General features: G+C 35.7%; 1 protein-coding gene across 1 annotated transcript; it reads right to left on the bottom strand.

Annotated features, from left to right (window-relative positions):
• Positions 1-1748: 1748 nt before the first annotated feature.
• Positions 1749-14674, bottom strand: IRAK1BP1 (interleukin 1 receptor associated kinase 1 binding protein 1). Its single transcript, NM_001110093.2, has 4 exons — positions 14328-14674; positions 7706-7771; positions 2248-2378; positions 1749-2141 (listed from the first exon to the last, which is right to left on the bottom strand). The coding sequence occupies exons 1-4, from the start codon at positions 14640-14642 to the stop codon at positions 1871-1873; spliced, it is 783 nt and encodes a 260-aa protein (NP_001103563.2). The 5' UTR covers positions 14643-14674; the 3' UTR covers positions 1749-1870.
• Positions 14675-14721: the final 47 nt, after the last annotated feature.

The raw sequence follows: 14721 nt of genomic DNA, 5'->3' as shown, positions 1-14721 counted from the left end.
TGCGACCCAGGCAAGAACACTGGAGTGGGTTGCCTACCATTTACCAAATGACTGTTATGTACTAGGCATTATTTTTTATTGTCTTACATTTATCAACTTTAATCCTTATAGTAACACTGCAAGATAGATATTAGCCTCATTTCACTGGTGAAGAAAGAGAAGCTTAATTAAAGTGACTTGCCAAGTTTTTATAACCGGTTTATATACTCAGCAGATATTTGAGAACCTACTCTGTGCTGGCCCTGTCACTATGCAGAGACCGAGAATGCAGTTGTGAATGAGAAAGACAAGATCTCCATTCTAAGAAGCTTACACTCAAGTGGTATAATCAGGATTTTAAAATAGCGGTATCAGATTCTAAAGTTCTTCTTCTCAGCTTCCATATTCCCTCCCACTAAGGATAGTACAGAAGAGATGGAGAAGTGGTTTTTAGTGCCACTTAAGAAAGTGGGTGGGGATGGAAACTGCATACTGGATTATGTTATAGGAGAGAAATATTGGCATATGAGTGTCAAGAATTATCAGGAAAAAAAAAACCCCAAGGGCCTAGCTGTGTGGTGGGGAATGGTAAGCCTGTGCAACACGACAGACTTGTTTTCTGTAGATACACTTTAGACAGTGTATATTGCAATAGCAGTGACGTACTTGCTGATGGCCTTAAGGATCATCTCAGTGTATGGCTCTGCGCTGTCCAACATGGTAGCCACTACCTACTTATGGCTTTCAAGTCCCTGAAATGTGGCTAGTGAAACTAAGGAACTGAAGGTTAAAAAAAGTTTTTTTTTTTTTTAATTTTAAAAACTGACACTTGATTCAGTTACTAGATCTTTAAGTGTGTCTGGAACAACACAGGTATGTGAACCTATTTTTTTCTGCCTATATTTTAAGAAAATTATATACAGATCAAGTATTTGTGATGAAAATTTAGCATATGAATTGAGATGTGCTGTAATATAAAATACACACTGGATTTTGAAAACACGATAAAAAAGAATATAAAATACCCATTATTTAGAAAATAGTTACATGCTAAAATGATATTTTGGATATGCTAGGTTATTTAAAGTATTAAAATTAGTTTCAACTGTTTTTTACTTTTTAAAAAATATGCCTACTAAGAAATTTTAAATTACATACATGGATTGCATTATATTTGTACTGCAGAAAGCTGGTATAATCAAAGGAGTCCTGGTGAAGACAGTCTGGTCCATATATTACCTTTTATTTCTGGCATCAGAATATTTTCTTAGTATACATCATTATCCTTTTATCAAAAGTTATATATTGCTCATTGTTCTAAGAATGAATGTTGTGCAAGTGTGAAAGTGAAAGTGTTAGTCACTCAGTTGTGTCTGACTCTGCAACCCCATGGACTGTAGCCCAGCAGGCTCCTCTGTCCATGGGATTCTCCAGGCAAGAATACTGGAGCAGGTTGCCATACCCTTCTCCAGGGGAACTTCCCAACCCAGAAATCGAACCCAGGTCTCCTGCATTGTAGGTGGATTCTTTACTGAGCTACCAGAGAAGCCCATTGTTCTAAGAATGAATGTTAAGAATCATGTTAATAACTGTGTCAACATTTCTTTCCAGAGTAGAAATATAAAATTATTTACACATGCACTTATATGACTGTCCGTATACAAGTGTATCTAACACATTTGTTTCCAGAATATTTCCCGTAATAAGTTTTTGAAAACAGAAAGTAAATGTTAAGTATTCTGTGGAACTATATTCAAGGATTGACAGGCTTGGGGGTGAAACACTTTATTATATACTATACAATATATATATTTAGGACAAAAGCAAACATTATAAAAAGTATAAAAATAGACAAAAAAAGATACAAACACAATATATTTTGGTCAGAATTTCAGATGTGTTTTTTTTTCTTCTCTCTCCCCTTTACTTCAAAAGTTATAAATACTTTGGCAGCAGCGTGTATTGTTGCACTTTTGATTTTTTGTTGTACGGTTAATGAACTTGAAAGTCTAGATGATTGGGGATCATCTATTTGGCCTTCCCATTCTTTTGTTTCTTCTTCTTTGATTATTAAAGGTTTTCCTAGAGTTTGGCCAACAAGGTTACAGACTTCTTGAGCTTTGCGCCGTGCGTTTTCTACAGCAGCAAGACAGGCTTGTCGTCTTAGGAATTAAATGCAGAGATGATTAGTAAGACATTCAAAAACTGTAGGATGGAACAGTTTTGTTTAATTAGTTGATAAGTCATTGAAAGATGTGCTTAACTTACCGAAGGTTATCAATAGAACCTGGCATATGATAGAACTGGGGTTGGCTGATGACAACAGAGCTATCTAGCTTTTCAACAAGAAAGTTACAGATATTTTGCATTTTTCCAAATTCAGTAAATGTAATGCAGACCTGTAAATGAAATAACAGTTGAAATTATTTTCATTTCTGATTTCAATTTTTTTTTCTACATGTGAGTTAAAAAAAAATAAAGACATTACAGTGAGGTCATTTTATAGTATGTAACAGATAAGAAAGGCCTACTTGGTACTTATAACCAAATTTTGTTATTGAATTTATTTTTGCTTATGAATTTTTTAATTTGTTTAATGTTGACTTGAACATTTTAAAATTCATTTTAAATCAGTCAGGGACTTTTTTATGAAACAGAGTTGGGGGGCTTCCCCTTCAATTTTATTATTTGGCTAAATTCTCTTAGCCTGATAAATGTTTCATGACTCTTTAGACATTAGCTAGCTTCCTGATTAGCGGTAATAACTTCATGCTCCACTGCTGTCAGTGAGGTATGCTTCTTCATCCAATAGTTATTTTCAGATCTATATGCAGAAGCTCATCTATTTCATTATGCCATCTGCCTTTAACTATGTGGAAGCAGTTCTTATATATTCAGCAATACTTGAAAACTGTAGTCTTTAAACATTCTATGGAAGAAAACTAAACCTTTTTCCTAAGGAAACTTTATACAAGCTCAGTATGTAAAACAATAAAGTACAGGTACTGAAGTACTTTATGTAAAATATATAATACTTTATGTAAAATATGTAAAACAATAATGTACAGATACTTAAGTACAGGCTGGAGTAGCAAAGAGTCATCTTATACAATACAGAACAGTTGCCTTTCATCATAAATGTTAACCATGGAAGACTGATGTTCTGACTGGTTTCAATACTTACTTTGGATTAATTTGCTCTTTTTTCTAGTTTCTTAAGGCAGAAGCTTAGATTATTTATTTCAGATTTTTCTTCTTTTTACTATATGCATTCAATGCTAAAATTTCTAAGCCCTGCTTTCGCTGCATCTCATAGTTTTTGATAGATTTTATTTTCATTTTAATTTAGTTCTAAACATTTAAAAATTTCTCTTGGGATTTCTTCATTGATCCACATGTCATTTAGAAGTATGTTGTTTAATCTCCACATACTTGGGGATTTTCCAATTATGTTTCTGTTACTGATTTCTAGTTTAATTCCATTGTGATCAGAGAGCAGACATTATGTTATCTATCCTTTTAAATTTGTTAAGGTATAAGTTTTGGCCTAGAATGTATTTTAGGGGTGAGGGGAGCAGAGAAAGGTTTACTGCAGAGCCAAGTATTGAGAACGGGTGGCTTATTCTTGAAAGACCCAAATTCCAAATGTGTGCTATCTTGGTGAATGTTCCATGAGAGCTTGAGAAGAATTCTGTTTTGGGGGAAGTAATTTATAGATTTCCATTTTGTTGTTGTTTTTTAGTCATTAAGTTGTGTCTGACTCTTTGTGAACCCATGGCTCCTCTGTCCATGGGATTTTCTAGACAAGAACACTGGAGTGGGTTGCCATTTTCTTCTCCAGGAGATCTTCTTGATCCCGGGGGCCGATGGAACCCATGTTTCCTGCTTGGCAGGTGGATCTTTACCACTGAACCACCTGAGAAGCCCCGTAGATGTCCATTATATCCAGTCAATTGATGGTATTGTTAAATTTAACTAGGTCCTTACTGATTTTATGCCTGCGGAATCTGCCCCTTCTTTTTAAAGTGACTTTCCTTTTTTAAAAAATTATTTATTTGGCTGCATCAGGTCTTAGTTGCTGTACACAGGTCTTCACTGCATCATGTGGAATTTTTTGTGTGGTGTATAGTCTGTCTAGTTGAGGCCCACAGGCTTAGTTGCTCCATGGCATATGGGATCTTAGTTCCCTGACCAGGGACTGAACCCATGTCCCCTGCACTGCCAGGTAGACTCTTAACCACTGGACCACCAGGGAAGTCCCTGAATCTGTCCCTTTTTGATAAAGGAAGTTGGAGACTCCAACTATGATGGTGGGCTCATCTATTTCTCCTAGAGGTTCTATTAGTTTTTGCCTGATGTAGTCTGACACTCAGGAGAATGCATATTAAAGACTGTTATTATTTTTTGGCTGTGCCACTGTGTGGCATGTGGGATCTTAGTTCCCTGACCAGGGATTGAACCCTGCACTGGAAGCACAGAGTCTTAACCACTGGACCACCAGGGAAGTCCCCATGGATTATTATGTTTCTTGGAAAACTGCCCTGTATCATTACATAATACCCTTCTGTATCCTTGATAACTCCCTATTATGAAGCCTGCTCTGTCTAAAATTACAATAGTGACTCTTGCTTTCTTTTGCTTAGTGTTAGCATGATTAATTTTTTTCCATGGCTATCTATATATGTCTTTATATTTAAAACAGATTTCTCATAGATAACATATAGTTTGGTGGTGTTTTTTGATCCACTGTGACAATCTGTCTTTTAATTGCTGCATTTAGACCACTGATGTTCAAAGCATTACTGATACAGCTGGATTAATATCTACCATATTCTTTACTGTTTTCTATTTGTTTCCTTTGTTCTTTTTTCTAAGTTCTGTCTTCTGCCTTTTGTGATTTTAATTGAGCATTTCATGGTTTCTTTTTTTTTCTCCTTTCTTAGCATATCAGCTATATTTTTTAAGCTTTTATTAGTGATTTCTCTAAAGTACATAATACATATTTACAACAAATCCAAGTCTACTTTAAATAACACTTGGACACAACTGAAGTGACTTAGCAGCAGCAGCAGCAGCAGAATACCACTTTATGGGTTGTATAACTATAACAACAAAATAATCCTAAGTATTCCACCCCATCTCTTATATCATTACTGTCATTCATCTCACTTATACATCAGCATGCGTGCGTGCTAAGTTGCTTCAGTTGCGTCCGACTCTTTGCGACGCTATGGACTGTAGCCTGCCAGACTCCTCTGTCCATACTCCAGGCAAGAATACTGCAGTGGCCTGCATGCTCTCCTCCAGGGGATCTTCTTGACCCAGGACTCGAACCTGTGTCTCTTATGTCTCCTGCATTGGCAGGCAGGTTCTTTACTGAGCCATGGGGAAAGCCCCTTAAATTATTTAATGTGATTATTGATATGGTTATATTTAAACTTCTGATCTTGCTATTGATTTTCTATTTGTCTCATATTTTCTTTGTTCCCCTCTCCCCATTTTCTGCCTTTCTGGGAAGAGATAGAGTATATTTTTTATTCTATTTGATATCCTTCATTGGTTTCTTTACTGTAACCTGTAGTTACTTTAGTGTCTGCCTTAGAGTTTACAGTATATACATGTTTAATTTATCTCAATCTACCTTCAGGAGATACACCATTTCACACATAAGAAACTTTAAATATTATACTTCTCTTTCTCCCTTCATGCTATTGCTGTTGTATGTTTTACATATGTTATAATCCCTAAAGTTCACCATTATCATTTTTATTTAAACAATTATTTTTATATAGGTGTAGAGTTATAGAGATATAAGAAAAATATCAAATCTACCTATGTAGTTACCATTTTCAGTGTTCTTCATTTCTCTCTGTAGAGTCCTATTCCTTTCTGGTACCATTTTCTTCCACCTACCCAAATCTGTTTAACATTCCTTGGATTGAAGGTCTATGGTAATGAATTTTTTCAGCTTTCTGAAAAAGTCTATAATTGGCCTTTGATTTTGAACAATATTTTTGCTGAATATAGGGGAAATATAAGATAGGAAAAATATGATTTAAATGCACAAATCAAATATAAGTATGATTTATACATTGGACAAGGAAATGGCAACCCACTCCAGTATTCTTGCCTGGAAAATCCCATGGACAGGAGCCTAGCAGGCCACAGTCCATGGGGTCACAAGAGTTGGACACGACTTAGCAACTAAAACCACTAAAACCACAAACCACGTATAAAGTATTTCACAACAAAAATGAAGAGTTGAGAAAAGATTAGATGAGAAATATTATGGAAAATACCTGAAACATGGAAACGTGCAAGGAAAAGGAGAGGGAAAACTGTTTATACTACTTTTCCTATAGACTTTTTAATAGACTTTTATTGAATGCTTATCGTGTCCCAGGTTTTTAAAATCTCTCCAACACTGAAACTGTAACAAGAAAACAACATAAGAAGTGGAAAGACAGATAAAGGAATTGCAAAGCCAAGGTTTTACTTCAACATTTCCCAGGTGGATCCCTAAAATCATCATCACTGTTGTTGTTTAGTCACTAAGTCATGTGCGGACTCTCTGTGACCCCGTGGACTGCAGCCATTGGATTTCCCAGGCAAGAATGCTGGAGTGGGTCACCATTTCCTTCTCCAGGGCATCTTCCAGAGCCAGGAATTGAACCTGAGGTGGCTACGACGTCTCCTGCATTGCAGGTGGATTCTTTATTGCTGAGCCAACAGGGAAGCCCAAAATCATTATAAGTATTTTTAAAATTCCTTCAGATAGTTAATATTTAAGTGAAAAAATTACAAATTTATTCAAGTAAATATAGGGACAACAGTGTATTATGATAATTACTAACTTAAGAGGTAAGAAGCCAGGATTCTAATTTCCATTCTAATTCTTGTAATATGATCTTTAAAAAGTCTGAGCCTAAGGTATCTTAGCCTAAAGCCACACCCTTAAATTTAGGAAAAATAATATATTATCTGCCTGAAGGTAGGACCAGGTGATTTCTTGAGGTATTTTCCACCTCTAAAGGCAAAGGTTCTCTGATTGGACTAACAACAGTCCATTTTAATCTACTCTTGTTTGTTTCCTGTGGCAAGGAGGCGGTATGACTAAGCACACACTCTAAGAAGTTTGGAATCAAAGAGACAGCGGTATTTTAAGCTGGTTGTAACTACTTATAACATACTCTGACTTCATAAAGTCCTGATCATAAAATCTTTGAAGATAAGTAAAAAGCTCAACAGTTGTAGGAACTCAATGTTTTCATTAATTGTGTGTAAAAAAATACACAATTTTTTCAATTTGTGCAAAGGTTGAGTAGTTTTTATTTTTAAATAAATCTTAACACAAAATAGTCTTGTGAAATAAAAGAATGTTGAAGTCTTTCAATCCTTTATGCTATGACTATTAATTTGCTATTTATCTGAGGAGAAGAAATTTTTCCTCTGTAGTGTTTCTTCCTGTTGACTACATGATAACATTATGAAAATTTTGTTCAGATTAAATGCTACTTCCCTCTTGCTATTTTTATTCCATTTCAAAACAATTTCCCTTAAATCTCACCCAGATATGTTAACACCAAAAATGATTTTGAGAAAAACGATCTTTTATCAACACCATGAGAAGTATTTCTCCTGTACTTGACTTTCAAGAATAAAATTAAATGCAAATTGTCCCCACAAAGTCATGCTGTTTCCAAGTATTTGTGAAGATAATACATACCTCTGCTTCCATGTGATAAGCATTTTCTAGCCTTTTAAAATCCTTTGTCACAGTTACATTTTCTGACTGAAACATAAAGTACAAGAATATGATTACTAAATGTTTGGCTACTAAATGCAATTACTCTAAAACATAAAGTATAAACCTGTACTTATTAAAATCAGAATAACAAAATATGTGAAAAGAACTGGCTTGCCTAATGCTTTAAAACTTTCCTAAAAAAAAAAACAAATTCAGAAACCTAAAAATATTTGCTGATATTTCATAATTGTCATTCCACTTGTAATTTTTACATTAGCTAGTTCAAAAAGTATGAACTTAGGGTAATATATATCTGAAGCATTATTTGTACATAAAACATTCTGAATGTTGTAGGGATGTTAGAGTTTATAAAATGTTTAACTTACAAATAATACTAATTTACTGAACACATCTAGTATATAACTTTGGGCAAGTTACTCAACTTTTTGAGACACAGTTTCCACACTTATAAAATTGTGTTACACTGTGAGGTAGCAGGTAGAGGGGCCACAGGCTGAGCCACTGGTTTGTCGGGCTGAGCAATTGGAGCTTGTCTCTCCCTCCCCCAACATTTCCGGGAAAAAGATAGTGGCAAGAGCAGAGAGGAACTAAGCCCTGCTGGAGGAAAAAGATGACCACGTCTTTCATCTTCAGGAAAAGGAGACCTCCCTGACTGTACATGTGCAGAAAAGTTCCTAGGAGGTCAACAAAGAAGGGGGTACTAACCCATATGTTTTGCCAACCCCTCAGAGACCCTTGTGCTGGAATCCATGTTGGCCAAAAGATTCATGCCCACATTGGACAGGGCCGAGTCAGATCAGATATGGGAAATAAGCAAGATAATTGGCTAGAGGAAAACAAAGACCTGGAAGAAGGCCCCTATTTAAGCAATTCAAACCACACCTTTAGCGCGCCTCCTTAGCAAAGATGCCCTGACTCTTCTCTGAGTGTGTAGCTCTCTTTACTTCTGTCCTAAATAAACTGCTTTTCTTTGTGCTCTTTCACACGTATGGTGCTTCTAATAATCTCTGCTTGTTTTACAACCTTGGTCTCTTAGTAACATTCTTTTTTCAAAGAGGTCAAGGGCCAGGGCTCTGCTTCTCGTCAGTAGCCCCTAGTGGTCTAGCGGTCAGGATTCCTGATTTTCACCCAGCCAGCACAGGTTTGATTCCCAGGCAGGAAACTAAGATCTTGCTTCAAGCTGCCACTGACTGCTGCTCGCTCTGAGATCACATTGAACTGATCTGAGGATTTAATGAAAAGTTGTGAATAAAATGCTTGACACAGAAGGCACTCAGCAAACAGAGATGCAATACCATTATTATATAAACATTTCCTGAAATATTGGACCTAAGCCAGCCTATTCTTAGAAAAGTAACATTAATGCTTTTTGATTCTCTGGGTAAGTACAGGGTATATAATTCTGATAAAAAATTGAACTTATTTATGTTTCAAAAGGGTTTTAAAATTTAGTGAAATGAATTCTTGACTTACTCCCACTCTTGGGGACAGGCAGAACCTATATTTTATAAATGTTTGTATCTTTAAAATATATGCTAAATAAAGATGATGATTCTCAATCATTTAATTATGTTATTTGGTAAAGGATTTAGATGCACATTAATTTTAAGATATACACTAATTTCAAGCCATTTATAGACCTAGAAAATTCTAAAAAGCTTTAACCTGAAAATCTGAACTTAAGTTCCAATTATAGCTCTGATGTCAGTTTCAATGAAAATATTAATTCATTTTTGTGATAATATTTATCATGGTAATAATTATTCATTGTAGAAAATTACAGTATTGATAAATATAAACTAAACCAATGCTGTATACATTGCTTAAAGTTGAAAACATGAAACTTGATACATGAAACGTGTCAGTTAGTATTCTTTTATGACATGTAAACATATCTTCTATTTTCTTAGATGTCTTTTTTCAGTTTTTCCTCACTTCACTTGATAAATGTACATAAGACTTCTGACAGAAAAATTATTAGAGAAATAATTTTAGGAAAGGTAGCAGAAAAGAAAGTATCTTTTATTGTTTCACTTAACATTATAGTTTTTATAAAAATAATATACACTAATTAATGAATATCTAATACTAGAGAAAGAATAGTCTCCAAGCCCCTTATGTTAATATTTCAGTAAACATTTAATTAAGTCATCTATCCATGCACATAAAAATTTGTAGATCTATGTATAGAATTTTTTATAAATGAAATTATACTCTACATGCTGTTCTGTAAACTGTTAATAACTTCTACTTTAGAAAAATTTAAAGTCTACAGAAAAGTTGCCAAGATAGTATAGAGTTCCATATACCTCAGTTTCAGGTTTTTCTGATGTAATAAAAAAAGTAATCATTTTTTTATTACTATGGTACATATCACTGCAGTTCAGTCGCTCAGTCTTGTCCAACTCTTTGTGACATATACACATATATCCACAACTGTTTCTGCATCTATCCATCTGATATATACTAAGCTAAACATGAGTTCATACTGATGTTTCTAACTCTAATTAAGAACCAGAGAGTTCATTCTAACCTTCTTTTCTTGTCTGTAATTTCCTCTCCAGTAGTTAGAAACCTCATTTCCCTCAGCCACCAACCACCTGTTTTTCAAGCCTACTATACATATAAAGCAGTTTCAGAACTGTAAACCTTGGAAAAAACATTTACTAACTAGAGTACAGAGTTTATATATCTTTCATCTTTATCATTAGTTTCTAATAAAATATAATTTTCCAAACTGACTTAGGATACTCTGCTCACCTTCTGTCCCCACGTTCAGTGCAATTATGTCATTCATTTGTAACAGAGTTAGGTTCATTTGTCACAGTCTGGGTTCTGTCCTGGAATTGATCTGTTTTTTTTTTTAATTTGCATAATTAGCGTTCCCTTTTTGTGATTTAGTTTTATGGGTTTTGACAAATGTATTCACCACTCCAGTACCACACAGAATAATTTTTTCCCCTTGAGAAGTTCCTCTGTGGACCTCCTTTATAGTTAACCACTTTGCCATCAAACAACCTGTCCACCGATTTATGTCCCTATAGTTTTCCCTTTTCCAGAATGTCACATGAATGGATCATAGAATGTAAACCTTTTGAATCTGTTTTTTTCACTTATAATATTTAAGATTTGCCCATGTTGTTCTGTGAATAGCACCTCTTTATTGCTGAGTAATTTTCCAATGCATGGATGTAACAGTTACCCATTCTGCTGTTGAAAACATCTTGGCTGTTTCAAGTTCTAAAGTTTTAGTGAGTTATGAATAAACCTGCTATAAATATTCTTGTGCAAATTTATATGTGAACGTAAGTCTTTGATTCTCATGTGGGTTAATGGTTCCTATAGTAAGGCTAACTTTGTAAGAAGCTGTAAGACTGTCTTTCAAAGTGGCCATACCACTTTCTTTGCAGTCTCACCAGCAATGAATGAAAATTTCTGTTGTTCCACATCTTTGCCAGCATATGCTATCATCAATGATATTGGATTTTAGTAAATCCAATACATGCATAATGGTATCAAATTGTGGTTTAATTTGCATTTCTTTAATCACAAATAATGTGGAGGATCTTTTCATGTGTTTCCTTGCCATTTGTATATATTCTTTGGTGAAGTATATGTTCAGGTATTTTGTGCTTTTTAATTGAGCTATTTGTTTTCTTATTATTGAATCAACCATAAGATCAAATAAAGCAGTACTTTTTATTTTTAAGGGGACTTTTATTTTTAAGGGCTTTAAGTACAGTAACTTACCCATTTAGGAGAAAACAAAACCCTTTTCCTTATACCAAAATAAATTCCAAATGTAGTAAATATTTAACGTACTATAAAGGGTCCCTAAAAAGTCCAGGAAATATTAGTTAATAGTTATGTAGCTTCAGGCTTGCGAAGGACCCAATAAGCATTACACCAAAGTCAGAAAACTTTTTTTTTGCAGGAGAAATGTTTATTTGAAATGAAAAACAATAAAAACAGTAGTACTTTAACCAACATATGAAGCAGAACAAGAAAACAATAAAAACAGATTATATTAGTTCTTATAAATTTGGGGATTTAAAAAACTCTTATCATTTAGCTTTAATCTCCTCATGAGAAGCTTTTCTTATGAAGAAAATAAAACTTCAAAGAGTTTAAGTGATTTACTAGAAGACTCAAAAATATCGTGAAAAATTGTACTAGTAAGAGAATTTAAATAAATCTTTAAAATTTTTAATGTTTAATACTGCAAACAAGGTTACATGGCAAATACTAAATTGGGAAAATTTTTGCAATATATGAGAGACAGTTACTGATAATCTTAATTTTTAAAATTCTCATAAATTTCAAAAGGGAAGATAACAGAAAAACAGGAAATTATTTAAAATGCAGTGATCAGGAATGTTTAATAAGTATTTTATGGTTGAATGAGTAAATACTGCTTGAACTTTAAAACATTTTTCCATAAAAACACTCAAAATGAGGTCATGCCTTCACAGGTGAAACTATATATAACCATAAAATTATATATGATCTATATGATAGCTGAATAGTTTATTAAAAACCATTTTCTAAGTAGACATTATGTGAGGAGTATGAAACATAACCCATCAATACAAAGCAAGCAAGAGACAAAATCATCTCCACTCTGGAGAGGTTTAGAATATGGAGGAGAGACAAGGAGAGCAGTAATTATAAAGTGATACATTTTATTAAGGGTGGTGAATGGGGTATGGCACACAGGGAGTAGTGTAGGAAAAAAGTGCTCAAGAAGTGAACTTGGGCTGGTTTTTAAAGGAAAAAAGAGGGAAGTCAGTCTATGAGGCCAGGAGATGACAGGAAATGACAGAGTTAAGCTCCATCTATTAAGCGAAAGAGTTTGGAATATGAGGGGCCTTTTAATCAGGGGAGTGATGTTTATAAACACAGATTTTAAAGTTTAAAATGAATAAAGATTTTGTGAAGACTCATTAAATTCACCCTGAAATGTAATATAAATGATTTTATTTGCATTTTCTACTGAACAAATTATTTACCACTGCTTTCCTCCATCAGCAGAGATAATCTGGAGATTACTGACCTCTGCATGTCTTGAAGACTAAGTCTTTAATGTAATTACTTTAAGTTGGATGTAGTGATTGATCCTGTTTTACATATTTGAAGTTGCAGCCATGTGAGCTCCGTATACATTTTAAGCAAAAAACTTAAGAATTAGTTATATTATTCAAATACGTCTGCAGCACTGGCAGCAGTTTTGGGGAGAAAATATATTTCTATATATTAAATTCATTTTATTCACATAATTTATAATTAGCAGCAGATCCTTCTAAATTGTAAAATCATTTAGAGACATCTTTTCAATATGACTTTTAAAATAAATCTATGTTTATAAATGCAATCTATGTTTATAAGTACAAATAAAACTTCTCCTTAAAATAAAGACTTGCTTTTTCAGGGTGTGTCATTTCTAACAAGAGCACTTTTAAGAACTCAGTGTTGCAGGAACACAAATCACAGCTCTGGCCTTCAGGCTACTCTGTAATAGGAGGGATCTGAGATAGCCTATGAAGTCTGTGCTTTCTAATTCTCTTTCATTCTAATTACCTGGAGCCTAGGCTAGTTGAAAATCTAGATTTCGGTTTTCAGAATACAGGAGTTCAAATATAACCCGGGGTGTTCAAAGCATTATTTAACTTCCTTAAATCTGGAAAGTGGGGATGCTAAAACCTGCTTAACAGGGGTGTTGTACGAATTAAATAAGACTCATTCTTTTTTTTTTTTTTTTAAAGTGGGCTTAGGGCAAGATTTATTTAAGGATTTGTTTCAGGAACATCTCTGGTAAGAAGAGGTATTTCATATATGTGGCATGTACAATATACTGGCTTAATTTTCTTTTTTAAGCTAAAACTAAACAATTCGGAGAAAATTTTGAGTCTTTATAAAACGAAAATGGGTACAATATTCCCCCTATCCCGCCCCAGCCCCATATTACTTTTTGCGAAAAATACCAAAGAATCACTTCATGTAAAGCTTTCCCAGGCTGGGAGGAGGGGTGCAGAATAAAAACAAAAAAGTGATTCAGTATCTAGCACACTACTTATGCAAGCATTTACATCTTACTGTTTGAAGCTTAACAGTTCGTCATTTCAAGGTTAAAACAAATTACTGCAACAAGTGATACCAAATAAAACCCCACTCAATTTTAATTATTTTGTTTTGCAAGTCACTGCGGCTGATAATTACTTTCCCCTAGAAGGACGGGCTGGGAAAGATTGAAGGCGAGGGGAGAAGGGGACGACAGAGGATGAGATGGTTGGATGGCATCACCGACTCGATGGATACGAGTTTGAGTAAACTCCGGGAGTTGGTGATGGACAGGGAGGCCTGGCGTGCCGCAGTCCATGGGGTTGCAAAGAGTCGGACACGACTGAACGACTGAACTGAACTGAGGAGGATGGGCCAGAGATACACTCTGGCAGGTCCTCGCGGCCCCTCACACCGCCGAAGACACAAAGGTGTCTAGACGCTCAAAACCTTCCCCGCCCCTACCCTCCGCCGCCGGCTTTTCGCGGTCGGGCTGGAAGCTCCTGGCCGGTGGAGCTCTCACCTGCACGCCCTGCTGCCGGAGGCTCTGCGTGATGTAGTCCAGGCGGCGGCAAACGCTCTTCTTGGCCTCGGCCGCCGCCTCCTTGGTGCTGCTCACCCGCACGACCACCTGCGCCCGGTCGGGGCTCGCAGACACCTCCGCGGTGCCGCTGACATGCACCTCGCGGGTGGGAGTTTGGGCTGGCGCTGAGGAGAGAGGGCGGCGGAGGCCGGGCAGCGTCTCTCCACCCGAGAGCAGATAGTTCTCCCGGCCCCTGTCAGCCCAGGGAAGCAGTTCCACGAACACCCGCGACTGGGGGGTCTGTTGCAACGACATAGCGATGGCTGCTTGGTTGCCCGTCGCAACTCAGAGCCGACGGCGGCCGAAGGGGTCCAAGAGCCTCAAGGCTGGTGCG

Source organism: Bos taurus, chromosome 9 (assembly GCF_002263795.3).
Source record: "Bos taurus isolate L1 Dominette 01449 registration number 42190680 breed Hereford chromosome 9, ARS-UCD2.0, whole genome shotgun sequence".
NCBI lineage: Eukaryota > Metazoa > Chordata > Mammalia > Artiodactyla > Bovidae > Bos > Bos taurus.
Note: the sequence above shows the minus strand (reverse complement) of the source record. Positions and strands in the feature narration are given on the sequence as shown.